The 27,848-nt window shown below is 43.0% G+C and overlaps 1 protein-coding gene across 1 annotated transcript in view; it reads left to right on the top strand.

Annotated features, from left to right (window-relative positions):
* NECAB2 (N-terminal EF-hand calcium binding protein 2) overlaps nt 1–27,848 on the top strand; it is an 84,420-nt gene that overhangs the window by 47,940 nt on the left and 8,632 nt on the right. The window contains exons 5-8 of the mRNA XM_042438526.1: nt 2,675–2,772; nt 20,649–20,785; nt 22,739–22,857; nt 24,062–24,141. Coding sequence (XP_042294460.1) covers nt 2,675–2,772; nt 20,649–20,785; nt 22,739–22,857; nt 24,062–24,141 — 434 coding nt within the window. The remainder of the gene's footprint in view (nt 1–2,674; nt 2,773–20,648; nt 20,786–22,738; nt 22,858–24,061; nt 24,142–27,848) is intronic.

Genomic DNA, 27,848 nt, shown 5'->3' with positions numbered 1-27,848 from the left:
GGCATTGGGGCAGAGTGGGGGTGTAGCATCTGCACAATGCATGCCCCAACTCGGTCTGCATGCCATACAGCGGGTAACGTCATGGCGCTCCTCTGGCGCTGCATCCAGATAATGCAGCAGTAAAGGAGCACAGAAAAGCCACGGCACTGGCGGCAATGGCACCCTTTCTATGATGCAGAAAGGGCATGGAAAGGCCAGATCAGGGCCTCAGCATGAGGTTGCGGTGGCCCCGATCTGGCGCTAAAAGGATGGCTGCAGGCCGCTTCTTTGGGGTGGTCTGTACAGCCCCTCAAACTGGATTATTTCTGCAGTGTTTTTAGACCATTGTCATCAAAATAAATGCATCTTGCTTTCTTCTCACAGCTCACTTGCTCTGTCTGGGTCCCAATGTGACTTTCTTCTCTCTCTTTCTGCCATCCCCTCCCTCCCTTTTTTTGGGTGTAGCCACACTGCAGAATTAAAGCAGTGTGATGCCATTTTAACCGCCATAAGTACAGAATCCTGGGATCTGTAGACCTAGCAAACCCCTTCTGAACAAATCTTGGCAAGAAAACTCAGCAATGCGGTTGCCATTAGTTGGAAATGACTTGAAGACACTGTTGGGCTCTTTCACACATGTGTATTTAACCCCTGCTGATGTGCTTCTGTAAATGAAATGCTGCATTTTGGACTTTTTCACATCCCTCTGAATATCCCCACACTCTTCTGCCTTCCCCATGGGATCAGTTCACACATTCCTCTGCCATGGCTCTTATTGTGATACGCATGCATGTGTGAACCAAACCTCAAGCATCCATCATGTCTTTGTGATGCTACACAACAACCTCCAGCTGCATTTACAGGTGCCACAAATCCCCTTCCGGCCCGAGAGAGAAAATGCCTCCCTTGCGCGGGCAAAGCCTTTTAATCAAAATTACAATTTAATCCTATTTCCAATGTGCCCCTTTGCCGACTGGCCCCTTTCCTTGTCGAAATTGCAATCTCCCTCCCTCCCTCCTCGGCTTCTTGAGATTTATGGACTGTGCAATGGGTTTTTGCTTTATCCTTTCTGGGAAGGGATTTGCTTTATCCATTTACCTTTATGAAGTTAACTCTGTATAAAGGGATTCATTTTATTTTTTTGCCGTTCCCCTGGATGGAGGGAAGCGGGGAGGGGAGCATCCGCAGATGCTCAAAAGTAGGTAGCTGGTATTTTTATTTTTATTTTATATTATTTTATTTGCAGAAGAGAGCCTCTTTGCTGCCCTTCCAAGGGCTTGCTATCACTTTGCTCACCCTGCCTGCCTCTCGGAGAGATATATGGCATTTTAATTAAGCCAAGGGAGGCTAATTAATGGTCTGTCTCTTGGGGTTATTTATAGGAGAGATCTGCAAGAAACGTCAGTTCAATATGAATTGCTGATTCTTTTTTTAATAGGAATTACGGTAGCATCAGTTTTATCTTTCTTTATTTAAAGATGTGAAACCTACTCAGACAATCTGCAGTTGTCAGTTTGGGAGCGCCAAAGAGTTGACACCCCCGGAAGGAGTGGATTATGGGGGTTCGAATCATCAGGTCCGGCCCTATCATTAGGCAGATGCAAATCTGGGGTGTCATCAAAGGCCAGCAAATTGTTAGTTGTTTAGCGCACAGTTAGTGTGTTTGTCCTACTGCCAGGATTGGGAAGAGTTGCTTGGGGGATTTGCTGCCACCTGCGCCAAGCAAATGCTGCCAGCTGCGGGCATGATGCGTCTTGACTTGGGGGAATGGGAAGGATGCGCCATAAAATGACCCTCCTCAAACAGCAAAGGCTTTCATGGCCAGAATCCATAGTTTTTTGTGGTTTTTTCAGGCTATGTGGCCATGTTCTTGAAGAGTTTGTTCCTGACGTTTCACCATCATCTGTGGCTGGCATCTTTCTTTGAAGATGCTAGCCACAGATGCTGGCAAAACATCAGGAATAAACTCTTAAAGAACATGGCCACGTAGCCTGAAAAACCCACAAAAAACTATAGCAAAAAAGTCTTCATCCAGCCCTGCAAATTGCAGTAGCGTTCTCCCCATTGCAAAGGATGCTCTCCATGTCAGTCAGTCAATGAACCTGCTCTGCGTTGTATCTGGAGCTTAGAAAGAGTTGCCCAAGGTGCTGAATTTATTGTTGTTGTGCGCCTCCAAGTCATTTTTGACTTATGGCAACCCTCTCATTGGTTGTTAAAAAAAAAGGACTTCAGAGTTTGCCATTGCCATCCCCTGAGGATGAGAGAGTGTGACTTGTCCAAGATCACCCAGTAGGTTTTTATGCTTAAATAGGGAATCAAACCCTGATCTCCAGAGTCACTTAAACCACTACACCATACTGTCTCATGCCACCCCCGAAACATAACAGAGACCACAGAAACAGCTGCACCAGTTGATGCTGGAAATTATGCGGACAGTCGCTGAAACTTTGATTCAGATTGGTTTTGGGTATGACTTCCAACATTGGAAGAGTTCCATATAAAATTCAATGGAAGGAGGTTGAGATTGTTTGCTACCTCTGGTCCATCACCTGAACACTGGCTTGTGGCAATTTGTCGTATCGTACAGAGATATTCTGTTGAACCAAGCTTGCAGCAAACATTTGATTGATCTTGACTTGATTCTTCTCTCCAAATTTTCCTCTTCCCTGAATCCTGCGATATCCTTGGTGTCCAGATTATTTTGCCGACCACATGGGAGATTATGAAGACGTCTTGGCTTCTCTGGAGACACTCAACCTCTCCATTCTGAAGGCCATGGATTACACCAAGCGGGTGAGTTATCACTTTATAATTTATATAATAAGTAAATATTTTATCGCAGTCACAGATCAGTATATGAAAGCTAACGCATATAGTTTTATATGCAGCAGCTTCAACTCTTCACCCGATCTGGTTGCTTGGAACGGGTGGATCTTATATAGTATTGTCTTCACTAGCTCCATTTTCTTGGCTCAGTTCAAAGTCATGTTACTCTTGGACTCTAAGACCATTGAGGATAATTTGCTTGGATGGAGTATGGTAACTGAGATCACCAACAAAATACCATCTTCATTAAAGAGGATGGTTTATAAATGTTAGGAGTCATAGGCCTCCATTTTGCTAAAACGTTGTTATTAAGATTGTATGGAGAGATATCCATGTAGGCTGGTCACACCTCCTGGCCAAGTTTAGGAAATAAAATTTAAAGTCCATTAGTACTCACTTTGGTTTGATCCTGTTTTGTATATTTGGGATGTTATTGTAGTTTGTTGTATGGCCAAGACAGCTACCCCTGGATAAGTTTTCTGGATGTGGAGGTTTAAAAGGTTAGGCAAGGTGGGAGTTGGCTTGGTTAGTTGAGTTGCTTCTGGTGCTGATCTTGGTTGCAAATTGTATTAATCTTACAATAGGATTAACAGGACTAGTGCAACAGACCTCCAGTAACATATTTTATAGTAACATGCTCGGATGGAGAACCCATGGCCACTGAAAATACAAATCATTCTCCAGATCTGTTATCTAGCATCCCTGGTTCCTTGCAAAGGAGAGAGCATTTTTTTATGAAGGCGAGGACTCTCTTGGATAGAGTTGTATGTAATAGTGGTGGTGAGAAAATCCCTGGTAGAGCTAACTTACAATTGTGTTCAACATGTGGAGAGATCTTGTAGTACCTTTGAGACTAACTGAAAGAAAGAAATTGGCAGCATGAGTTGTGCAAAGGAATGGAGTGAAAGGTTGGAGAACTGCTTGTACTGGGAGCCATGGAGGCAGCTGTGTGACCTCTATCATAGTTGGTTGCACAACCTCTTGCACAATTCCTTAGCATAACCGCTTGTGCACCCAAAACTGTACTGGGCACCATGACTGAGCTAGCTGTGAAAATGTGCAATGGCAAGCCTCACACTTGGTGACAAAGCTGGATGCAAGCCTACAAGCCTTTTGGAAGGATGTGTGCTCACTTCTTCCCAGCTGATCACTTGATATAATTCATAAGCTATATATAATGTACAAGAACCTATTTTGCATTCCTTTAGTAAACACAACAAGATTTTTTTTAAAACAACAATCCGTAACATCACAGTCTTACACAAGCATGGTGACATATCTGGATACAAGCAAGAGCATTTTGAAAAATTGCACTATTTCTATTTTCAAACTGTGCGCATTGACTTTCATTCGTTCCCCCCATGTGTTTCTCCGATGCGCGTCTTTCTCACTCTTGAAGCAGTACATTGCTTTTTTGTTTCAAAGGACAAACTTTGATATGCTTTTGAGTACAGCTGCATTTCTCTCCACGCAAGCCTTGTCTGTCACTAATTGTGCGCAACTAATCCTTTAGAAGGAAAATCCTCTCTAGACTCTACTTGTGAACTTCCTTCTCTTTCTTTCTTTCTTTCTTTGTCTTTTAAAGCAAACCAGGTGCAAAGTATTTTAAATGGCACATTGGATTCATTTTATTAAACTCCTCGCCACCGGCCTGTTTTGCTTGTGCGGCGCTCGTGTAACCGTTTTTAATTGGTGTTTATGCTTCCCGTCTTGCAAAGAATGCTGATGGTTTGTTTCTCGTAAAGAGACATGTGGCAATTATTTTCCGGGGAGAAGCTCATAAACTATCCCTAGTAATTAGGCACTAAAGTACACAAGTGAAACAAAGTGTGGGATTGTGTAATTACTTTCCGATTCTGCCGCTGTTGCATCGAACTGGCAATTGAAACGGAAAGTTATGGGAGCTCTTTAAAGAAGCACTTCTTTCTCATGTCTAATTTTGCAGCCTCCCTCTCTCTCTCCCCCACATAAGTTAATCCTAGAGATAAAACTTCCTCCAGCATTTGGTCGCTTGCCATGATAGATAAACATCCTCAAACTTTTAGAGCTGCAGTATTGAGGTCAAAGTTAGCTGGATGGAAAATGTGCCTTTAAAAAACAGCCCATCTGTTCATTAACCAAACCTGGTGCATAATGCGCACCTCTTTAGGAAGAAAAGGAGGGGAATGTGCAGATTGTCTGGTCAATAGACATAAATGTCAAATATCATGCATTGGAGACATGCTGGGGGTGCGTCTACACTGTAGAAGTAATGCAGCTTGACACCACTTTCACTGCCATGGCTCCATGTCTATGCAATCCTGGGCACCAGAGCTCTCTGGCAGAGAAGGCTAGATATCTCACCAAACTGCAAATCCCAGAATGCCATAGCATTGAGCCATGAGAGTTAAAGCAGTGTCAAACTGCTTTATTTCTGCAGTGTGGATACACTCTGGTTTTATTGTGACATTGTCCTTTTGCTCTTTTGGATCTTTTTCTTGCTGCCGATAAGAGTGGTTCTGAGTCAGCTATTGAGATGAGCAGATGATGAGCTTTTCACCCTGAGCACTCTGTAACTTTTTTGACAGTCTCCAGTGCTGTCACTCCAAGCTATGGAATTCTGGGATTTGTAGTTTTACACAGTCCTCAGCCTTTACTGCCAAAGAGAGCTGATGCCTCACTTAACTACAAATCCCAAGATTCTTCAGGATGGAGTCATGGCCAACATATTAATGCGAGACCTTATAAGTTCTTCCAAAATGTTGCAGTTTCCATCTGGGCAATTCTGAATAAGACCAAGATTTTTATTCAAAAGCTTTTCATTGTCCCATTAAAGATGCCGAATAGTGTATCTCTCAACTGGAGATTTCTCTTAAGACGTTTATATCCATTTCCTACAATCATTACTTTGTTTCTTGGAAACAAAGGTGCTAGTGGCTTGTGCTGGTGGCTTGCGGACCAGCAGTGATCCAGAGACCACCATTTTGAGCAGCAATGTCCTAGTGGACTTAAGCCTCCATGTCTTCTCCAGCAGTTTAATGAAATACCTCTATTGATTCTACTCAATTTGGTTGGACATAGATATCACTTCTGAGTTACTTTAAGGACACGCTCCTTTTCTGAAACAGTTTTCGAGGACCCATATTAACCACGCTACTAGAACAAGTCCATTTCTATATCAAAACACGACCCAGCCATATTTCCTAGTACAAAAGCCTGGACATGGTTGGAAACCGGCTGGCCATCTTCTTTCTCTTTGTCTTGCAAGAAGATGAAGCAGCCCAAGGAGAGCCTCAGAGTGAAGTTAGTTTTGCAAAAGATCTGCACCGTCTTGCGGTGAATTCTTCTTGCAACGTCATCTCCGTTTTCGGGGAAAAGATCTAAAAGTCAACCATTGATGTTCAGGGTTGTTTTATTAATATATTTTTGTTGTTATTTCAAAAAGTCCTACTCTCTTGAATAAGAAACATTCAGTCTTAATGCAACCCAGGCTGTTCCCTTAATTGCTTCTGTGGCTGGAGAAGCTTTCTTGCTGATGTCTAATGCCTTCATCGGTGAACATGAAAGTGGTAAAGTGAAGGTTGTTCTGGAGACGGACGGGGCATCTGGGCACACGGTGGCTCCGACAAGCCTGAGGAATAATGGGCCATTGAGATGGTATTGGCCATATTGACCTGAAAGCCAGGGAGAACTCCAACTTTCAAAGGCTTCGTCTTACTTTCCTGACTGACCATACCAGAAACAGTGGACTACTGAATCATTGAAGGGAGCAGTGGAGCCAGTGGTTTTCCCCTAAAACACTCATTACGTTTGACCCTGGAAGCCATCTGTTTCCATGAACCTAAGAAAGTTGATTTTGATCTTCTCGGAGACCGAAAAACAGACATCTCGCTGAAAAGCATTGGCGTCTTATGTAGCAGCTGAACTTAGTTCTCATTAAAGGAAGAGGCGACCAGTGAAACCATGGATCAGCGGTATCACTTCCCAATGTGGCATAAGGGACCAAATGCTCCTTCATCCAAAAGTATTCCCTGGGTGCAGAAAACTACCATGTCAACATGATACAGTTGGTCTGCCATATCCATGGTTCAGAATCCCATGTATTGTTTATAAGCCTATAATTCTCCAGATTCAGGCCCAGTTCTTGATGGATCCACTGATCCCTGCAGGCCAGTCCTTCATCATAGGTCTCTACCATGGTCCATGCAGATGCATTTTTGCAGAGCAGAGTTGGACTGGCAGCAGCACTGATGGTTTCGACGGTCAGGTCACTAGAGACAAGAGAAACCTTGCAAACCTCACCCTTTCACAGCTTGCTCAGAGGCATCTTTTCCAGCTGGGGTGCGCAGGAGTGGTCATTTTCTATGCTTTCCCATTCCGCTCTTTGAGTCAGACAGCAGATTAAATATTAAACACCAATTGTCCCATGAAATATTTAGTGTGGAAGCATCTTTCCGAGAACGGGCCCCGAGATCCACCGCGTTTTCTCCTCCCAGCAAACCCAAGCTGTCCTCATGATGACCCACTAAGGCTGACATGCATGTTGAGTTTCTCGACCCACATGTTGAGCTGAAAGTGCTGCTCTCAGCTGGCTCTTTTTCTGCTCTGCGTTGCGCTGTGCGCGGAGGACGCCTTGAAACTCATCCAAGAAACTGTTTGATGGCAGCACTGCAACGTCCTTATTATGCCTCTGAAAATGCTCACCATCTGCCGTCAGTCTTTGAAAAGAAAACTGCTGGGCTAGTAAACTTGGTTTTATTGCAAATGCAGGCCCTATCTCATTGCGTTGTGTGTTAACTTTCATTTTCCCCCTTTCTCTTCCCTTGCAAAAGGGAGTCTTACACTCACAAAGAGGAGACAGAGGATACAAAACTGGGGCCTCATTCCCACTACCTTTTAAACTGGATCGCAATTCGGTTTGAACCAGTTCAAAGGTTCCCACTTATGATAACCCTAAGGCAAAACTGTAACAGGGTTTTCTTGGCAAGTTTGTTCAGAAGGGGGTATGCCTTTTGCCATCCTCTGAGGCTGAGAGAGTGTGACTTGCTTAGAGTCACCCAGTGGGTTTCATGGCCAAGTGAGGAATTAAAACCCTGTTCTCCAGAGTCACTGTCCAATGAGAATACAGTCTTCCAAATAACCAGGATCCGAACTATCTTGGGTTCTACAAGGCACTGCTATTTTTGAGAAACCAGAGAAACACTAAACTTTTATATACTGCCGTGTGTGTGTGTGTCTGTGTCTGCGTATGTACAGTCCACCTCTGTTCTCACGGTCTTTGGATCCGTGTCCCTTGCTTATACACAAAAGACAAATGGAGGGAGAATGAATGGGGTGCATGCTCACGCCTATTTTCAAGTCAGTGGGGCTTGACTATAGGGGAAACTCCATTTTCGCGAGTTGGTCCTGAACGGATCCCTGTGAAAAAGGAGGGGCAACTGTACACACACACATATATAAACATATATATTCACCCCTCCAAGTCCACAGATTTGAAAATCTGCGGAAGGGAGACTGCCATTAACCTCAGTGGGGCATGTGCCCTGCATGCACACGTCCCATTCAAGCCTATGGAGCATGAATATTCATGGGTTTTTGGAACTTGCGGGGTGGGGGTCTGGAGTGGATCCCCCACAAGTTCCAAGGGGCAACTGCGTATACACACACACACAGCAGATTTTTATAACCCTAAAAACATTTCTTCCCCCCACCTCAAGGTATCTGTGTTCAAAACAAGCAAAGGTCTTCTTAGGGAACTTATATCCTAACAAGTTTTATTTGGCACAAGCCTTAGTAAACTCTGGCCTGCTGGCATCGGAGAGTGGGCACAACTCCATGAATATCTGATGCTAAAGGAAACTTGTTAGTCTATAGGATGCAACATGACAGTTTCTTGTTTCTAAAAGTGTATTGGCAAAGATACCTCCATGTGCCATAAAGTCTTCTTCTTTTTTTTCCTTTTTGCATCATTTGGGAATTAAATGAGTTCTGTGGAGGAGGAAGCATATCAACTAATACTCCAGTTTTGACACATGCTGTTTTTAAAAATGGAGCAGCATTTTAGTGCCATATAGCTGAAAAGAAATCAAAGTATGTAGCTGGCTGGATGAAGATGATGCAAGTTGAGAATCCTCTATCCAGACCTCCGAAATCTGTACTCCAAAATCCAAAATTGTCCCCAGTTTTGGAGGCTGAGATAGCGACTCACTGTTGGCCAAGCTGGCTGGGGCTTCTGGGAGCTGAAGAGCAAGACGGTTGGAGGACCAAAGTTTGGGAACCACTGTATTCAAGGAGCATTGATATTTGAGGACAGAGATCATTTTCTGAATATAACACAGATGTCACATCTCCAGTTTCCTCTGGAGGCAATTTCTTCAAGTCTAGCCACCATTCTTCATTTCCAGTTCCACTCCCTGCAAAAGTGATGATTCTGGCAATTCTTTTGTGTTTGGTGCGGTTAACACAGAGAGCCTTTGGTGTATGTGCATATATATATATATATATATATATATATATATATATATATATATGAAGCAGAATATTTTCTTGCAGCTAAAAATAACTCTTTGAGGCATCTTCATAAAGAATGAAACCTGCCAAAATGACAAACTCCGCAGCCGGCTTGAAAGAAGAAGGGATTTTGGGGAAACTAGAAATTAAAAGGAGTGCCGCTTTGATGAATAAATGTACCTGGGCCTTTTATTCAGAGCCAGGTGTCTCTTCCTTTTCTTCCTTTCATTTCATTCCCTTTTTTCCACGCAAAAAGGACAAAAACCACTTTCATATGTTAATAGACCTCTTTCTTTTTATCTGATTCCTAATTGTATTTTAATCAGCTTGATGCTGATTATGTTCGGAGCTGGTTGCCTTTAAGCACCAGACCATTGCTTTAGGTATCTTGAAGCTAAGCTGAAATGCTACACACTGTTCAGGCAGTTTGACACAGAGCAAAATGAGGGTCTTGGGCTGCATCCGCACTGGTGAAATAAACCAGTTTGACCCCGCTTTAACTGTTATGGCTCAAGGCTGCTTAATTCTGGGAATGGTAGTTTTGTGTGTTCATTTGTGTGGGGATGTGGCAGACGAGTATTGATTCCCACTTTTGGCACCATCACAGAGAATCATGGAGTCGCAAGGGGCCTCTTGGGGCATCAAGTCAAACCTCTTACTCAATGCAGGATCTCCTTCTAAGCAGTGATTCCCAAACTTTGGTTCCCCCCAAATAGTTAAATTAATACAATTAGAGTCTTTCACTTAATTTATTTGCATCAAGTCCAGACTCAGCCGTTGGGCCTTGTTTCCAATTGTGCATCATTGGGTCAAAGAAATACTATACCTGAACTGCAATTGATTTATTGATGGTTCATGTACTGAAGTCGTATTTGAATTACCAGTATTATAAAGGAGAAATGGGTGACCAGATTTCTAAGAAGATACCTTCGTTTATCTCTCTGCTAGCTTAATGGTAAGTTAATTTTTCACGACCAATCTTATCTATAAACCCTTTCTTGAGATAAGCCAAAGAAGAAAGGATAAAGTTATCTCATTGATGAATTATTATTCTCACAACTGTTTCCTCCTTTCCTTCCTTGTGCATTTCCAGACTCCCACCGGGTGCACAAGTTCCATCTCTGATTTAAATAAGAGCCGGTATTTCTAAATCAGGAGCCATCTATTTCTGCAAGCAAATGCAAATGCGATGCTAATCTGTGCCCTCTTTTATTTTCTTGTTTGGCAATGCACAGTTGGGCACCGTACCTGCAGAGAAGGAGAGTGTTCAGGAGATGCAAAGACAAGGGGAACCTAAAAGGAAGGCTTTTTATGTTTATGGCATGGAGAAACTCCTAAATTGCCCTGTGTCCCATTCCCTCTGACTGCTTCAGTCTCTGCAATTTTGTTCAATCCCTTCCATGAGAGGAATTGGCTGCATCTGCACTGTCAAAATAACCTGGTTTGACACCACATTAACTGCTATTGCTCAGTGCTGTGGGATTTGGGAATTGTAGTTCGTTGTGGCACCAGAGCTTCTGGCACTTGACATGGAACATCTCAGAGCTTTGAAAAGTTATTTTATGACTGCAACACCCAGCAAAGCTGGGACATTCTGGGATTTGTTGTCCACATATTTGTAGATCCAAAATATACCTCCCACCCATCTTTGGCCGTAAAAAGTGCACTAATAAAATAAACTATTTCTTATGCAGTGAGGTGTAGCGGTTTGAGCATTGGACTACAACTCTTGGAACCTGGGTTCAGATCTGTCGCTCAGCCGTGGAAACCGCTGGGGGATTTTGGGGAAGTCACAAACTCTCAGCCTCAGAGGGAGGCAAAGGCGAATCCCCTCTGAACAAAGCTGAACAAATCCCAATGCTATGGAATTTTGGGAATTGTAGTTTGTTGTGACATTAGAGTGGAGCAAACTGCTCTTCCCAGAATCCCATAGCATTGCACCATGGCAGTTAAAGTGGTGCCAAACTGGGTTATTTCCACAGTGCGGATGCAGTCGTCGAGAGAGGCTAGAACCCAGGAGCCTCTGCTTTAATCAGGGTCCATCTATTTCTGCAAGCATGTGCAAATGTGATGCTCAGCTGGCCCTTTGCCGGCACTTTTATGGTTAACCTCTACATTTGCGCAAGAAGAAAACAGGCTCCAATTATTCTTGTAATAACTTAGAGGACAAAGAAAGGGAGGTGGAATTTCAGGTAGAAACTACTGTTTAGTCTAGTGCTCATTAAAACTTTCTAAAGTATTCCTCTTCCTCTGTATTTCCATTTCAAACCCTTAGCAAAAAACACATTTAATTGCCCAACATGTCGAGTCCTGGAAGTCTTTGCAAATAAAAGCTTTAATAACAACTGTATCCAGGGTCCGCATTAGCATCTGTTCCTAGCCATAGAGACCCTGAGGTTTAATGGATGGCAGCTATACATCCCAGATCTTTGAGCAAGGTGTGTGAACATGTTAGGGATGATGGGAGTTGCAGCTCTTCTCCTGGCTTTCACTCTCACCACCCTGGTCAGCGGAAGAACAACCAGTTTGACCAGTAGCTCTGAGTATTGGCTGAAGATGTCTTCCAATCTTCTCTGCAGTCTGCTGGTTCTTGTTCAACTCTCAAGACACCAGTCAACACAGTAGTCTTCTTATATAAAAGATCTACTTTTATTCTACTATATACACTATGCACAAAACAATTCACTACTCACAAAACTCACACTACTATACTCCTCTATACCCACTCTACTATACTCCTCAATACCCACAAAAAGTATTGCCATACATTATTGCTTATATAGACATTTGTCTCTCTATTCATTATACAGTTGCCACCTCCTGGGCGTGTACATACAATATGATTGACATACCATACTTGGCTCAATCTAGCCCTCACATTGCATCATACATTACTGTCCACTCAATGACTCTCAGGTGATATCAATTTGCATCTTTTCACTTTGTCATTGCCTCATATGTCCTTGGCTTTCAGGACTCTCTAATTACATTACTTACAACACCTGTGTGACAATTCAATAACTTTTGCTGTGTCATGTTACTTTCAAATACATTCATATACATATTATATTTCTTGTGACTATATATCCCATGTGGCTTTTTCCTGACAGAACATACTTGGGAGACACTTTCCTGGTTTGTAAAGGAGACAAAACGACAGCCATGAAGTGCTGGCTTCATCCTTCCCTCCCAGAGTCCTAGTGCAGCACTTGATGATGGGGATGATTATATGATCTAGCGTCGCCAGAGTAAAAACTCGACAAGGCTCCAGTGCCTTTAATACTTGTGTAGAAGAAGGCATTGCAGCAGGTGTTGCTTACACAACCGTGGCAAAAGCAACCCCTGCTGGAATTCCTTCCTTTAAAATTATGCAATGCACTGCCATTTCGAGAAGGGAAAAGGATTTGCAAAGCTGACTGCTAGAGTATGTGACTTCTGGAAAAGAGAAATGTGTGTTGAAATGAGGGGCGGGTGGTAAATCCACCCTGCATTTTATGCCAGACTGTCAAGGAGCCACCAACCTTTGCTAAATGCATGGAGTTACTATGCATAAAGTTATTATGTTGCATGTTGAAAGTTAGCACTTTGGATAGCTCTTTTAAAGGCAGAGAAGTTTCACTGCTCCGCAAACATAAAAGCCATTGGTCACCATTGAATTTCCAAGGGTTCAGTGACTGAGGGCAACTGAGGGCACAGTAAATGAAGATGCAAAGAGAAGCTTTCCTCCAATCTTTGGACTCTTAATGCCCCAATAACCTGCTTTTTCTTACCCCTGCCATTGCATTGCACTAGAGCGACCAGCCTTCTACAAACTGGTGCTTTCCAGACGTCTTGCATGCTAGCTATGCTAGCTGGGGATGGTGGGTATTAGAGTCCAACAAATTGAGAGGAGGTTGCTTTGTGGAAGGCAGAGATGAAGCAGAATGCATCGAAGCAGAATGCATTGTCTCCTCTAAAATGGCTTAACTGATCAACAACTTTTACACAGAGCCTCCAGCATAAATATTTCAACTTGCGGGATGATATATATATATATATATATATATATATATATATATATCCATTCGGGGCAGAATTAATTAGAGCACAGCTCATTAAATCTCCCAAGGACAGGCTGACAAATCTGTTAATAAGACCTAGGGCTGAAACATTTTTGGCGATTATCGTCTTAATGACCGCCTCTTTGCAAAACAAGTTTTAACCGTCGAAGACGTTCACTAATGGAGATCCAGAGAAATGATTACAAAAACACATCTATGGGAACGCGATTCGCCCTGTATCTGTGGAGCAGCCATTAAAGATGACACATTAGAAATGCTACTGAGAGATAGGGGTCATGTTTTGAAACCGGAAAGTTCTCAGGAAACTAGCACCGACGGTTTCCAAAATGGCTTTTGTTAGCAGATTCCAACAATAATTGGTTCAAATTTAGGGTGCATCTGCCTTGTAGAAATAATGCACTTTGGAGTGCTGTAACTCTGTCCTATGGAATCCTGGGATTTGTAGTTTGTTGCAGCACCAGAGTTCCCTGACAGAGAAGTCTAAATAGCTCACAAACTACAGAGCCCAGAATTCCATCGCATTGAACCATGGAAGTTAAAGTGGGGCCAAACTGCATTATTTCTGCTGTGCAGACAAGGCCAGGATCTCACCTAAAGGCACCCCAAATAAATACCCTGTGGTTTTTTCTTGCAAAAGGGACCAGGTCCAGAATTTCCAATCATCCCGGGTGCTTAGAAAATGAACCAATATGATTTTGATTTCATTTCAAATGCTTAAAATATATTATCCCCAAACTCAGCGAGTCTCACAGAGGCACCCAAGATGCTTCTGTCGAGAGGAATTGCCAAGGTTCCCCCTTGGAGCACTTAAGATGATGCAAACTCTGTTACCTGTCACCAGGTCCCTGGATGATGAATGCTCATTTCCCCATAGAGTCCCATAATGGCTATATTTTTGGGGGGGGGGGGGAGGTTTGCACATTTCTTAGCAATAAAATTGAGGAGGCAAGAGATGAGAGCTTGGGGTTTTTCTCCCTCATTCGTCTTTCTTTGGAGCTGGCTAGCATATAAGGAAAGAGAAGGTCAGGCTAAATCCTAAACCTCACTGAAAAGACAGTTTTATTGAGGCTTCCATGGATAGAGAATATGCCACTCAGAATCCCTTTATTTCTCCCCAAAATCTTGGTTCGGGGACATTTCTTGGTTTCATTGAGTACCTCATTTTTATTATCTTTACTAATGGCAATCCTAAGCTGAACCTTTCTTCAGATATTGTTGGCTACATTTCGGAGGAAGGGTTGGCCTTGTGTAAAAGTAAAGTACATTTTAGCTGCATTTGGTTTTAATCTTATATTGGCACCCGCCTTGCATCCTGGACGGGGGCTGCATCCGCACTGACATAACCCAGTTTGACACCACTTTAACCGCCACGGCTCATGCTATGGCATCCTGAGATGTCTAGTTTTGTGAGCCATTTTGCCTTATCTGTCAGTGTCAAGATTCCCCAGTACTGAGTTAAAGTGGTCTCGAAGTGGATTATTCCTCCAGTGCAGATGCAACCTTGGAAAAAGATGGGCTATAAATAAAATCAATAGGTAGATAGAGCGGAGCACAACATTAGATTTTAATTTTATCTCGCCGCATTAAGAGGAAATGCAATTAATTTCTTGCATAAATTTGTTCCTGGTTGTGTACGGATTTCCAAGTGCTCTTCTTCTTCTTCTTCCTCCGTCTTCTCTTCTTTCCTTCCTTCCCTTCTTCCCTTCATCCTTTTTTCTGATTTAAATAGAAAGGTGGAGCAGGGTCTTCTTTCTTTCGGAGATGATCTCTGGTCCTCCAAAGGTTGCCTTAGCAACCAAGCCTTCATTAATCTCTTCTGTCATAAACCCAGCCCTATTTGCATCTATGCAACTTTGATTATTCAAATTGCCTCGCCTTGCGCTCCAATAAATTATAATGAGTGATATCTCTGTACGGTTATTATCTCTCCGTTCGGTTATTAAAAATAGCCCAGAATCAAAATAAAAAACCCCACTGGTCTCTCTTTTCCAACCCAATCCTCGGTTCAACCTAAATAAAAGTTCTTTTATTTGGACCGGTCAAAATAATTAACCTTTGCAGCGTCGGAGTTTGAATGCTGGACTCCAACTCTGGAGACCAGGGTTCAAATAGTAATAATTAATTAATTGATTGATTGATTTTTTTTATTTGTATGCCGCCGCTCCCGCATGATCGAGGCGGCTTACAACATCATATAAAAACACATATAAAACATTTAATGTTTAATTGACCAAGAATCTGTACTCATCCATCACTTCCCATTTTCTTGGCTCATTCTACCTTTCAAGGTGAAATCATTGCCAATTCCTTTTTACAGGACTTTGCAATCTGGGAGATGCGAGGGATGCTTTCCCTTTCCATTTATTCTGGCTGTCATCAAGGGCACATATTAAAACAAAATCCGTTGTGTATCTTTGGCAAGACCAAATCCAATTATCAAGGTGTTGATGCGTTTGAGGTTTCATGCCCCGGGGACTCTGTTTTTATTAAAGCGCGGAAGCTAGTGTTTGGATTTTCCATGCGGTAGAAGAAAGTTTTCAAGTGCTTGTGTGCAATAAATGAGGTTGGAGAGGTTGCTTTGACATTTCGTACCCTTTTCGTTGGATCAGATTGAACGGGGAAGGTTTGGTATTAGGGAAAAATAGCACTTGGATTTTGCTGGGTTGTTTGTTGTTAACTACCCTTGAATTAACTCCGGCTCATATCAACTCTGTGCATGAAACATCCTTTACTGCTACGTTTAGTTCCTCAAATGCATGCCTATGATCACTTTTCATTGAGTCGATCCATCTGGCGTGTGGTCTTCCTCTCTTTCTACTTTGCTGTACCTTTCCTAGCATTGGGCCCGAACAGACAGGCCAAACTAAAGCTGCTTCGGGTCACTTTGGAGGTATGCTGTTTAAATGATGCATGTGTCGTAAGAGGCCAGAAGCCGCACTAAAGCCATGCTCCAGTCCTAGTTAGGCAGAGGAGGATAAGCATTTCCCTGCCTCTGTGTCTCTCTCTGTCTATCTATGCAACGGAGACAGTTTGAAGGGCAAAAGGAGAAATGTTAAAAAGACCCAAGTGCTGTAAAATTTATTAGGTGAAAACTGTTGGGGTTGCTGCAACCTGAGCCCAAGCCAAACCCTATCCAAATATGTGGATATTTGATAATGCGAAATCTTGTAATATGGTTTAAACCAGGCTGGGAGCAGGGAGTGTGGAATACAGCGAGTCAATAGGATTTGTTCCACTGTGCTGAAGAAAAAGCAGCTTACACTTCTCAATGAACAAAAGGGAAGCAGTACTGTGTTGCAATAAACATGGCCTTTGCATTTTCCACTTCAAAGGAACAGTTAAAATTCAGCACATATAAACCATCCTAAATCTGAAATGGGGAGTTAAGCACCAAAAAAAAAAAGGTTGGGGGGTTTGCTGTAATCCCTCCTAATAATGAACTATCTGGGGCAGCCAGAAGGAAGTCTGGCATGTCAGTATCCTATCTTGGGCTTGGATAATTCAGTGCAGATGAAATATTTCTCCTATGATCAACCTCTGTGTGTGTGTGTGTGTATGACTGTATATTATGTGTGTGTGTGTGTATGTATGTGTGTATATATATATATGTATGTTATATATGTATGTATGTATAACCATATGTGTAATATTATGTATGTGTGTGTGTATATTATACACACAAATATACATAATTATATATGTATATGTGTGTGTGTGTTGATATATAATTATATATATATATATGTATTTATAGCTTTGTATATATAATTATACGTGTGAATATGTATGTATGTATGTGTATGTATACATAACTGTGTGTGTGTATAGAAACACTTGCACAGGAAGAGACTATTGGAGCCATCTATGCATCGCAAAGGAGCCAGGACTAGGCTCCAAGGGACTCATTCCTGGCTCTTGGGCGCCCTCCTGTGGCTGCATTCAAGCACATTTCCCAATGCTAGCCACAGGAGGGCGCCTGAGAGCCACATAGCGATGGCTCTTTAGTCCAGCTGCCAAAGAGCAGGGAACCACTGCAATAGAGATGGAGGCTGGATGGCCATCTCTCAGGGATGTTTTGATTGAGAGTTGCTGCATGGCAGGAGGCAGAGACGTAGCTAGGATTTTAGGAAGGAGGGTCCAGACTAAGTGCTACCATTATAATGGGGCTTGGGTGTGGCGGCACAGCAGCACACACCATTTCTTTTTTTTAATGGAAGGGAGGGTCCGGACCCCAAGAACCCCCCCCCTTGGCTACGTCCCTGCAGGCGGTTGGGCTGGATGGCCCTTGTGGTCTCTTCCAACCCTACAATTCTATGATGGGATAGATATACCTGATATAAATGTGGTGAATGAATTTCCAGAGAACAGGAATGCCTCTTTTTGATATGTGTTCTGTGCCATCTGGCTCAACAATTCCCAAAAGGTCTAGGACATATTTGCATGCTGAGGAAGAAACTGCTCTGTGTTCAGCAAGGAACAAATGGAGAAGGACCTGAAGTCCTATTCAAATCTCATTTTTAGCCATTTTGGTCACATAACAGAGCCCCATTGTTTTTATTATTAATTACTATAATTATATTTTTTCTGCAGCGCCAGCAATGTGTCCGAGAGTGTGCAGGCGCAGAATTTAAAGCAGATCCCTGGCTCCCAAGGGTCTACAATCTAGACAAAGGGAGACATAGGGAGGCAGTGCAACTCAGTTGTATCCACAGGCCAAGGAGATGGAAAGGGAGCCAGATTAAAATCATAATAACCTTAAAGCTTGTGGATGCCAGCATCGGGTGGCATTGGCGAACGTACTCATGGATTTGTCAGGCTTCTAGTTGCCACTTTGACTTGAGATGCAAAATGAGTAGCTCATTCTCAGAGGAAGGATAAACTGTTAAGAAATGTAACCTTAAAACAATCGCATCAGGTATGGGGCAACACTGGCATCCTGTTCGTGACATTATTGTTATGTGCCTTCAAGTAATTTCTGACTTATAGCAACCTATCACTGGGCTTTCTTACCCAATCCAGTGGGTTTTCATGGCTGAACAAGGATTTGAGCCCCGGTCTGCAGAATCTTAGTCGAATATTCAACCGCAATACCACACTGTCTCCTTTTAGTGACATGTTTGTTGCTCTTGTTGTTGTTGTTGTTGTTGTTGTTGTTGTGTGCTTACAAGCCATTTCTGACTTATGGCGAGCCTAAGGCGAACCTATTCCAGGGTTTATTTTTTGGAAAGGTTTGTGCAGAGGAGGTTTGCTTTTGCCTTCCTCTGAGGCTGAGAGAGTGTGACTTGGCCAAGGTCACTCAGTGGGTTTCCATGACCTAGCTGGGATTCGAACCCTGGCCTCCAGAGTCACAATCCAACACTCAAATGCAGGGGGTGTTGGTTCTTGGAGAGGTATTCTTTTTCTGCCCTCCACAATAACCAAAGATCCCTACCCTGGACTCACCATTTAGCTGTTGCAGCCTACCATGGCCATTCAGTCACTGGTGGAGAGTAGGAAGACTGGGGAAGGATCCAGCTATGTTACCGCAGCCAGACATGGACTGATGGCATCATTTGCCATCCTACAAGATTATGGGCTTTTGAAGATGGCATCATTTGCCCAAGAGAGCCCTGGTGACTATCAGTGGATGATATCACCAGTCTCCATCTGGTTACAGGGCCATAGCCAGGTAGTTTCCCAGTTGTCCCCTCCAGCTCTCCACCAGCCACTGAATGGACATGAAGGACCTGTAGTAGTTAAATGCTATGGCCATGCTCTCAGCCACAACGCCTCTGATTCTAGAGAGGAGCACTGCTCCTAGCAATGCACTTCACACTTCTTCCGAACCACCTAGTTATATCATATAACTGCACCAAATGCATCATGTACTCCACAAAATACCCCCCAAGCGACCCAATGGGGTGCCAGGACACTGACGATTATTTCCAAATGGAGAATAAAAATGCGAGAGGAGGCAAATGCCCAAGACAACCTTGACTCAATTAGATGCTGTTGCCATGGGGAAGCGAGTCTTAAAAGCTTGTCAAAAAGTCAATCCCTTTGCATTCGGATGAACTTGGCTGCACAGAGCCTGCAAAAGCGTTCAGATGCACATGGACACAGAGAGGCAGAATACTTCAGAGAAGCTGTCCCTTGGGGGAAAGAAAGCCGAACAGATCTCTTGGCAGGAAGGAAAGAGAATTGAAAGGATTTGTTTGAAGCTCAGTGCGACGCTGATATGCACCTGGTTTCCATCTGCAGGGCTAGAGGCCAAAGTCCCAGGGGATGGCACACCAGGTCCAACCAGGTGTTGCCTTTTGGGATGGAGAAATCAATGGGCATATTGTGAATCGGACGGCAGAAGGACGGCAGCAGAAATGCAATCCTGATCGAGCTGAATATAGTTGCAAAGCTCTATGTGATTAGAAAGTGCCGTATTGGGTTTTCCAATCATGAGGAACTTTATAACTCCATTTATCAAAACCACAGGTGGCCATAGTTTGGCTCCTGGAACTGGCATTCATATTCTCTGAAGCCCACCAACAATCCCCCAAAGGCCCCCGAACCATACACACACACACACACACACACACCAGCTAAATGGCAATTTTGCCTGAAAGCCACAAAAACATCTCCCCAGATACATGAAAACATTCCTGAACTCAAAATATCTCCTTTTCCTTTGCAATCCCTCTCAAAATGGTTTCAGGAAGTGAAATGTCTGGGATCTATTCTGCCCTATTTTATTACTTATACTATTTCAGGAAAGACTAACTATATGGGAACTTGTTTCTCTTTTTTGCCCTGGCAGCAATGAAAATTCAGGCACGATATCTTGCTGATACAGTATTGCTGTTGATCGCTTTGGGGATGTTCCCATTTCATTACAGTGCCGTCGTTTATACTTTATGTGTTCTAACCGTATTGAATTTTAACTTCTTTATATGCAAGACTGTTGCGCTGTTTATCCTACGTAGTACTTCTGTATTGTTGCTCTTACATGTAGTACTGTATGATATCACTTTGTGTGCAAATGGCCTACTATGGTCTCAGCATGGATAAATACTTCCTTTTGCCATTTTGAGAAGGACTGTAGAGGAAAATGGAGCAGTTTGAGCTCCAAGCACATAACAACAACAACACAATAGTACTGCCTTATTGTTGTGCCCTCCGTTGGACCTCTGCTTGTGTATCCAGAAGATTATGAGCTTTTGAAGATGCCATGTTCTTTTAGGAGAGCAGAGGTCTCTAATAAATGCTGGTCTTCCAGTCAACTTTGGGGTTTTCCCAACAGTTTTGTGCTCTTTTTCTCAGGTGTACGAGAGAGGGACCAACGTGGACCAGTTTGTGACCCGATTCCTGCTGAAGGAGACAGCGAACCAGATCCAGTCCTTGCTCAGCTCCGTCGAAAGTGCGGTCGACGCGATCGATGAACAAACCAGCCAGATAAGGTTGGCCGACGTTTTTCTTGCCATTGATCCATCCCAGATTAAATGCAAGATGGATAAAGATGGATATAGATAGATAGATAGGCTGGACAACAGGTTTCATGAGTCAGTAGAGACCAGTGGCTCAGATATCAGTAGGATGCTGGATCTACTCCAAATTTCGAAGCCACTATCCAAAGCAGTGAAGCCTATCTTCCACATACATTCAGCACCTTGGATAGCTCCTTTAGAGTTCAGACTAAAACCCAAAGCGAATTCACCGCTCCGTTGACAGAACCAGAAGCATCGACTGATGGGTTGTAGGAGTCCCCAGAGCTCCAGAGCTCACCTGAGGTTACCATGGACTGCCTTTTCCTCTCTGTCTCTGCAAGGTTTCTCATCCAAATGAGCAGATGAGAAATCCTCCTGGCAGAGCACTCTGTTGTCAACGAAAGCTTCAAAGGATTGGAGAAGGTGCAAATTAGAGCCACGGGGAAAGAGCTAGCTTTAAAAATCCCCGGCTTCTGTTTCTCTCCCTTCAAGTTTTTGCAAGCAGCAACAAGAAAACTAGAGGAAGGACAACACTTTAAAGGCCTCCCTGGACCTGAATCTGGTTTATCAAAGAGGTGTCAAAATAGTGCATTGCGCAAAGCACTCGGTTTGTTGACCAGAACCCAAAAATAGTTGCCATGGGAATGGGGGGACCAGAAGCTTGTATCAGGAGACCTTTTCTCCTTTCTTTCTTTTTTCTAAATTGAAGAAAATAAAGAGGGATGTTGCAAAGATAAAGCCGCTTATCAGGAGGAGATCTTTCCATGCATAGGCTGAGAAAAGAGCTCACCAGATTTGGGAATCTCAAAATACACAATGCTTTAAAATGCATAATTTAAGCATAATTTGGATAGATAGGGCTGCAGGAAGAGGCTGGTCTTTCCTGCAAAGAGTATTTTAAATTCAGATAGTACCTCCAGCTGATGGATCGCTCCAGGCAGGACATTTCACAATCCGGGGGCAATGGGATGAAAATATCCTCGGGGTAACAGTCAACCTAGTTTTGGCTGACCGAAATGGATGTCTCCCAAAGGACCTCGGTGCATGGGGCAAATTACACTAGAGAAGGTGATCCGATAGGTAACCTAGACCCAAAGCATGTAGGGCTTTATAGGTAATAACCAGCACTTGGCACTTTTGTTGGAAACTAATTGGCACACGATAAAGTCCCTTGAAATAAAATGTAAGAACCTATTAATATAGCTAATGCACGTTTCATAATGTTCCCTTTTGAAATAACGGATGCCACAAAGAGAGAAGTTTCCATCCCGACCTTCTGTTTCTGCTCTTCTTCTGGCATCAAGCGAGGCTCTGAGATAAGAGAGTCAAAGGTCTTTCTAGAGCTTCCTTTCCTTTCCTTTCCTCTCCTCTCCTTTCCTTTCCTCTCCTTTCCTTTCCTTTCCTGCTCTGTTGCTGCTGCCACTTTTCATTTATTGCATCAAGGTCCGGTCACCAATGTATATTCATGAGAATTATTCTGTTTAGGTCTCCCTGCATTGCAGGTAGATACAGTGCATCACTTTTCTCCTCTCCTTTCGGAGCATGGCCCATCCCTTCAACACAGCAGTTTTGGGTTTAGCAGTTGCACCCTTGCCAAAACCATAATTTGGGAGAAGTTTTTAAAAAATCTGTCAACAAAGGCTGGATAAGCAATATCAGAGCAAGATACATGACTGTCTGTGCGCATCTCCATTTGGCTATATTTCAAGGTAGGGAAGATGCTGACTTCAGGACTAGGGATGTGATTCTCCGAAGATGCCAGCCACAGATGCCGGCGAAACGTCAGGAATAAACTCTTCTGAAACATGGCCACAGGGCCCCAAAAACCCACCAAAAACTATGGATGCCAGCCATAGGGGTGTAATTCTTTGCTAATTTTGCTTTCAAAGGAAACAGTGAGTGATTTTAGCAATTTCTTTCCCGCAGAAACCTCCACAGTAAATCTAGCCACGCTGTCATGGACACTTGGTACGAAAACCCTGTGCCTAACTACTCTCCCAATAACAGAATCATGACCAAAGAGCGCCGGAAAAGTTTCCAAACTGGTAAGTACCGTTGTGGATACTGGGAAGCCAGCTGGGTTGGCAGCTTGCTAAAAGTCTGGAATGATCCATGGAGGTTGGAGAAGTGGCAACTAAAGGCAGGCTTGATTGGCAGAAATGAATGACCGAGGGAAAGTGTCCATCGCTCAGTGCTGTGGAATTCTGGGAATTGTACTTTGCTGTTCTCTGAAAGAGAGGAGGCTAAATGTCTCACAAAACTACAATTCCCAGAATTCCATCGCATTGAACCATGGCAGTTAAAGTGATTTCACACTGGGTTATTTGTCCACTGCGGATGGTTGCAGCCCTAGTTATGGGGTGCACAAAGAAGCTCCTATGGGGTCCTCTTGGCATCCTATAGCAGGGGGCACATGTAGTCATTGCTATTGTGCAAAGACAACCAACATTAATCTATTTTTTTTAATTCCTGGATTCATTGTTTAATGATGTTTTATTGTAGTATGGATTGGGGACGGAGGCAATTAATGGGATGTATTTTAATTGTATGTTGTATTTTACACTGTGTTTTATCCAATGTTGTAAGCCGCCTCGATCCTACAGGGAGAAGTGGCATATAAATAATAATAATAATAATAATAATAATAATAGTTGTTGTTGTTGTTGTTGTTGCATTCCAGATTCTCATTGGACTCCAACTACAATCATTTCAATTCACTGACATATTTCTGTAGCCTGAAATACCATCTTCAGTCACTAGGTGGCAGATTTCCCAAACTTTCGCTGGAGACAAAGTTGCAGCAGGCAACTTTCTCCAAAGGGCCTCAAGCGCCAATGTTTTCTTCTGCAGGGCTCCAATGTGATTTTTTAGGGGTGAATTATGTAGAGGGGGGTCCTGCTACCTTGTAAGCAAGAGGGAAGAGGGTGAGGAAAGAGAGCAGATGAACAGAACTAGCAAGAAAAAAAAAGATGAGTGGAGGAGAAAAGCATTTCTAACCCTTGCAAAGTTGGAAACTTCTGCTGCTTGTCTAATAAGGCAGTTTCCTCTGTACCAAGATAAAAGAACAACCGGGTTTTCAGTCTCCAAATAAGTGTCAGCAAGATGTCCAAATGCTAATCAACTAGTTCCCTGTTATCCCTTCTGGCAAGTGGGTTTTCTTCCCCCTTTTTGCAGCTGGATCCAACACACCTGCAGCCCTTTTTCCAGTGTTATGTTCTGGCCCCGTAATTGCATCCTTTCTCTTTACAGTGTCTTCAGACACCAAGGAGGAAGGCTTGGAAGCGCAGATCAACAGGTTAGCAGAATTGATTGGAAGACTGGAAAACAAGGTGAGCACGAAGGTTTTTCTTTCTTTAATTGTACTAATGCAGCCTTGAAACCATGTTAGTCTGCTTTGAGATTTAAAAAGGTATAAAGGAATCTGGTTGCACCTTTTAGACTAACGGAGAAAAACCATTCAAAATTCAATTTTCGTTGGGTCAGTCTGAAAGATGCTGCCGAATTCCTTGATACTTTTGTGCATTTAATGCAATCATCCTTGTAAAGGGGAAAGCTTTGTGTTGGGATCTGGATGGTTTAGATACTCTGTTGTTTATGTGTTGAGCGCTTGATATATTGAGCAAAATCACAAAAGGCCAGAACTATTTGCCTACTACTCCGTGACAGAGGTTGCGAAACATATATATGGCACATGGATAAGTCGAGGGTAAAACCCAGGGGCATGTAACAAAGGATGTAAAGGACGAAGGAAAGGTAAACGATGCCAAAGAGTATACAAAATCCTGGCAGCTAGAACTGTTTGTGTTCACTCTAAAAGACTGGATGGATGAGTGGGGAACTATGGTAAATGATGGCTTTGTGATGGTTAAAGAAGGTGACCTAGCACAAGTGGGGCTAAGAAAACACACACATGTCAAAAAGGACAAAAATATGGTGACTACATTGACTGGAACTGTAGCCTTTAATGTGATAGCCTTGCCTGATTTTAACCCCAGAAAAGCTGACAAACTTACACAAATGTCTTATTCAAAGCGCAACTCCTCTTGGCGCTCCTTTGAGGGAAGCGCCAAAGAGGTGCCACTTTCCTATCCATGTGTTTTAAAGAGTCAGAAGTAATGCCACAGCAGAGAGTAGAAGAGATTGGTACTTCGTTTAGATCCGTGATTTCCAAACTTTGGTCCCTCCAAGGTGTGTTGGACTTCAGCTCCCAGAAGTCCCAGCCAGCTTGGCCAACAGTGAGGAATTCTGGGAGTGGAAGTCCAAAACATGTGAGGACCAAAGTTTGGACATCACTGTTTTAGATGCACCTGGGACAGACTAAGTTCTTGCCTTTCTCCACTCTGCTCAGTGAAAGGGATAGTTCCTTCTTTGATAGGAGTTAAAGTACAGTACTTACATTGAACCATGGATAATAAACCCCAGTTTTGGGGGTCCATTTTTGGACTAAAATTTCTAGACTTATACATAAGAGTATATATAGTAAGCCTCAGTTTGTGGACTGCTTTGTGTTCATGGTGACTGATGTTCCACATTGCCATAGTTCAAGCATGTTGAGTCGCAGGTGGATCTGGAGATACTTTTGACACTAAGGAATGAGATGTTAGTTAAATTTCTTCTCTTTAGTTCTTCTTTTTACCAAAAACTGTGGAGTGATCCTTCATGTCCTTTTCCCCCTGAAGTGCCAGGAATTAATTTTTAATTAAGTTTCATAATCTTAACAGCTTGATCTTAATTTCTTTTCCAAATCTGAGCGATTCATTAGCATGCAGCCTTGCAGCATTACAGCATTTGGGTCTAGACATGAATGGGCGACATCAAACGTTTTTAATGCGCGTACCATAGAAATGGAAACTTGCACACGACGACAGTGTATGCATAATGAAACTTAAGAGGAAAGATGGATAGTGATTGAAGAGAGGCTAAGTGCTGAACAAGACTGGGCCTTCGGTGGAACGGGAATGAAAGACATCTCTGAATAAATAATGGATGGCATAGAAGAAACGTTGCCCTTGAGTTTCATAAAATAAGAGGTGAAGAGGAAGACTAAAAGCAATATGGAAAAATCTGCTAGAACTAAAAGCCATGAAAATATTATGCAAAAAGGTACTTTTGGGCTGCAGAAGAACATGAAAGCACAAAGCTGTCATGTTGCTGCTGCATATACAAGTAGGCTGAGATCTTCTTAGCAACAAATGCAAAGTCCACCTTACATCTGTGTTTTGTCTCATTTTGGTCATTGGGAAAGTTCTTATTCTCTTCCACAATCTGTAGCAAATTAAAACCTACCTACCTACCTCTCCACCTCCAGATTCATGCTATAGCTGTCTTAGGTGGGTTACAGACCCCCATAAGGGACATCCTTAGGACGTCCCATTTTGAAAAAGGGGTGTCTCTTCCAGACGCCCCTTACCCTGTTACGGACCGAGTCCGTAACAAATGGCGGCAGACGTTCCACATGGCCGCTGCCATTTTGATGTAGCAGATGCTCTGCATCTGCATGTCGCGGCCCGGAAGTGACGCCACGAGTGCACGCTTTGGCACTTGCGGCGTCTCTTCTGGGTTGCCGGAAGGAGCGCGATTTTCGCGCTCCTTCTTTGCAGCGTGGAGGAGTCACGCAGTTTGGCTGCTGCGACTCCTCTGCGCTGCAACCGGCAGCAGCCCGAGACCGCCCCTTTTGGGTGGTCTGTAACGGGCCAGAGTCCCCCAAAAGAACTGTGACAGATTTCCCTCCCAAAAAAGGAAATTACACAAACAGAGCAAGTTTCCTACCAGATACAGACTGAGAAATCCCAAAGGTGCAAGCTGGAGCCAGAAAAGGAAGGGGCATTAGGAGTCACATTGTAACCATATAATGGATAGTGGAGTGCACCAAGGAATTCTGGAAGAGTATCTATATGTCTTTTTTTACGCCATAGCAAAGGCTTGCATAGATCACCAAAAGCTACAGATTGCTATCCTGATGCATAATAGTAATAATAATAATAATAATAATAACAACAACTTTATTTATACCCCACCTCTCCATCAGAATCAATTAAATTGGAGGGACATCTTTTTGGGAGTGCTTTAACTGTGTTTTCTTGCATGAGAAGGATTTGGATTAAATGGCCCTTAAGCTTTCTTCCGATACAGTACTGCGTTTCTTTGCAATATCCCTCTTCTCATTACTTTGCTGGATGCATCAGATGTTCCTTCATATTTTGGGCATATAAACGAATGAAGTCCATTTCTCCTCATTTGGAAGAGGGCTGGGGAAAAACCCTGCTGAGGATGTACTCCAAATCCCATTAGTCCAGCCAGTGGTTGGGGGTTATGGGAGTTGTTGGAGGGTACAGTTTCCCCACTCCAGGGCCTAACATGGATTCACTTATTTTATAATAGCTCTGTCAGCTGAAAGGCCAAGTCAGCAGCGGTTCCTTGAATTAAGGATACGTTTGAAAAAAGAGCCTTGCCCTGCAAGAGGTTATCAATAATTCAAAATGCAGCTCGGTAGCCGCAGCGCGTGCAAAGCCCTATCAGGCTGCGCACTGCGTTTGCACGGCTATGCGCTGGAGACAAGAGGCACGCAGACTGCATTTCTAGGGAGGCAGAGTAGGAATGAAACCTTGGAGCAAAACAATTCTAGTATCAAGGAAAACATCCCTTCTCCAAAGACGAAATGTTTAAAAAGCACAAAATGGAGGCAACAACTTATTGTGCTTCTCATATTTAAGAGTACGTAGAGCAGAGTAGACCCAAAACATTTCACTGCCTGAAGTATATGCAACAATTCATTATTATTATTATTATTATTATTATTATTATTATTATTATTATTATTATTATTATTATTATTTCTTACCTCTCCCCATGGATCGAGGCAGAGAACAGCAACAATGAACAGATAAGTTAAAACACATCAGTTTAAAATGATGAATAACATAGACACATATTAAAACAATCTACATTTAAAATTCAGATTGCAAAATGAGTTTCCAAAGTATGCCAAGAATGAAGTCGAAAAGCAGATCCAGGGTAAGCCATGTTGCCCATATGG

Source organism: Sceloporus undulatus, chromosome 8 (assembly GCF_019175285.1).
Source record: "Sceloporus undulatus isolate JIND9_A2432 ecotype Alabama chromosome 8, SceUnd_v1.1, whole genome shotgun sequence".
Taxonomy (NCBI): Eukaryota; Metazoa; Chordata; class Lepidosauria; order Squamata; family Phrynosomatidae; genus Sceloporus; species Sceloporus undulatus.
The sequence above is the reverse complement of the archived record's forward strand: the minus strand, read 5'-3'. Positions and strand labels throughout refer to the sequence as shown.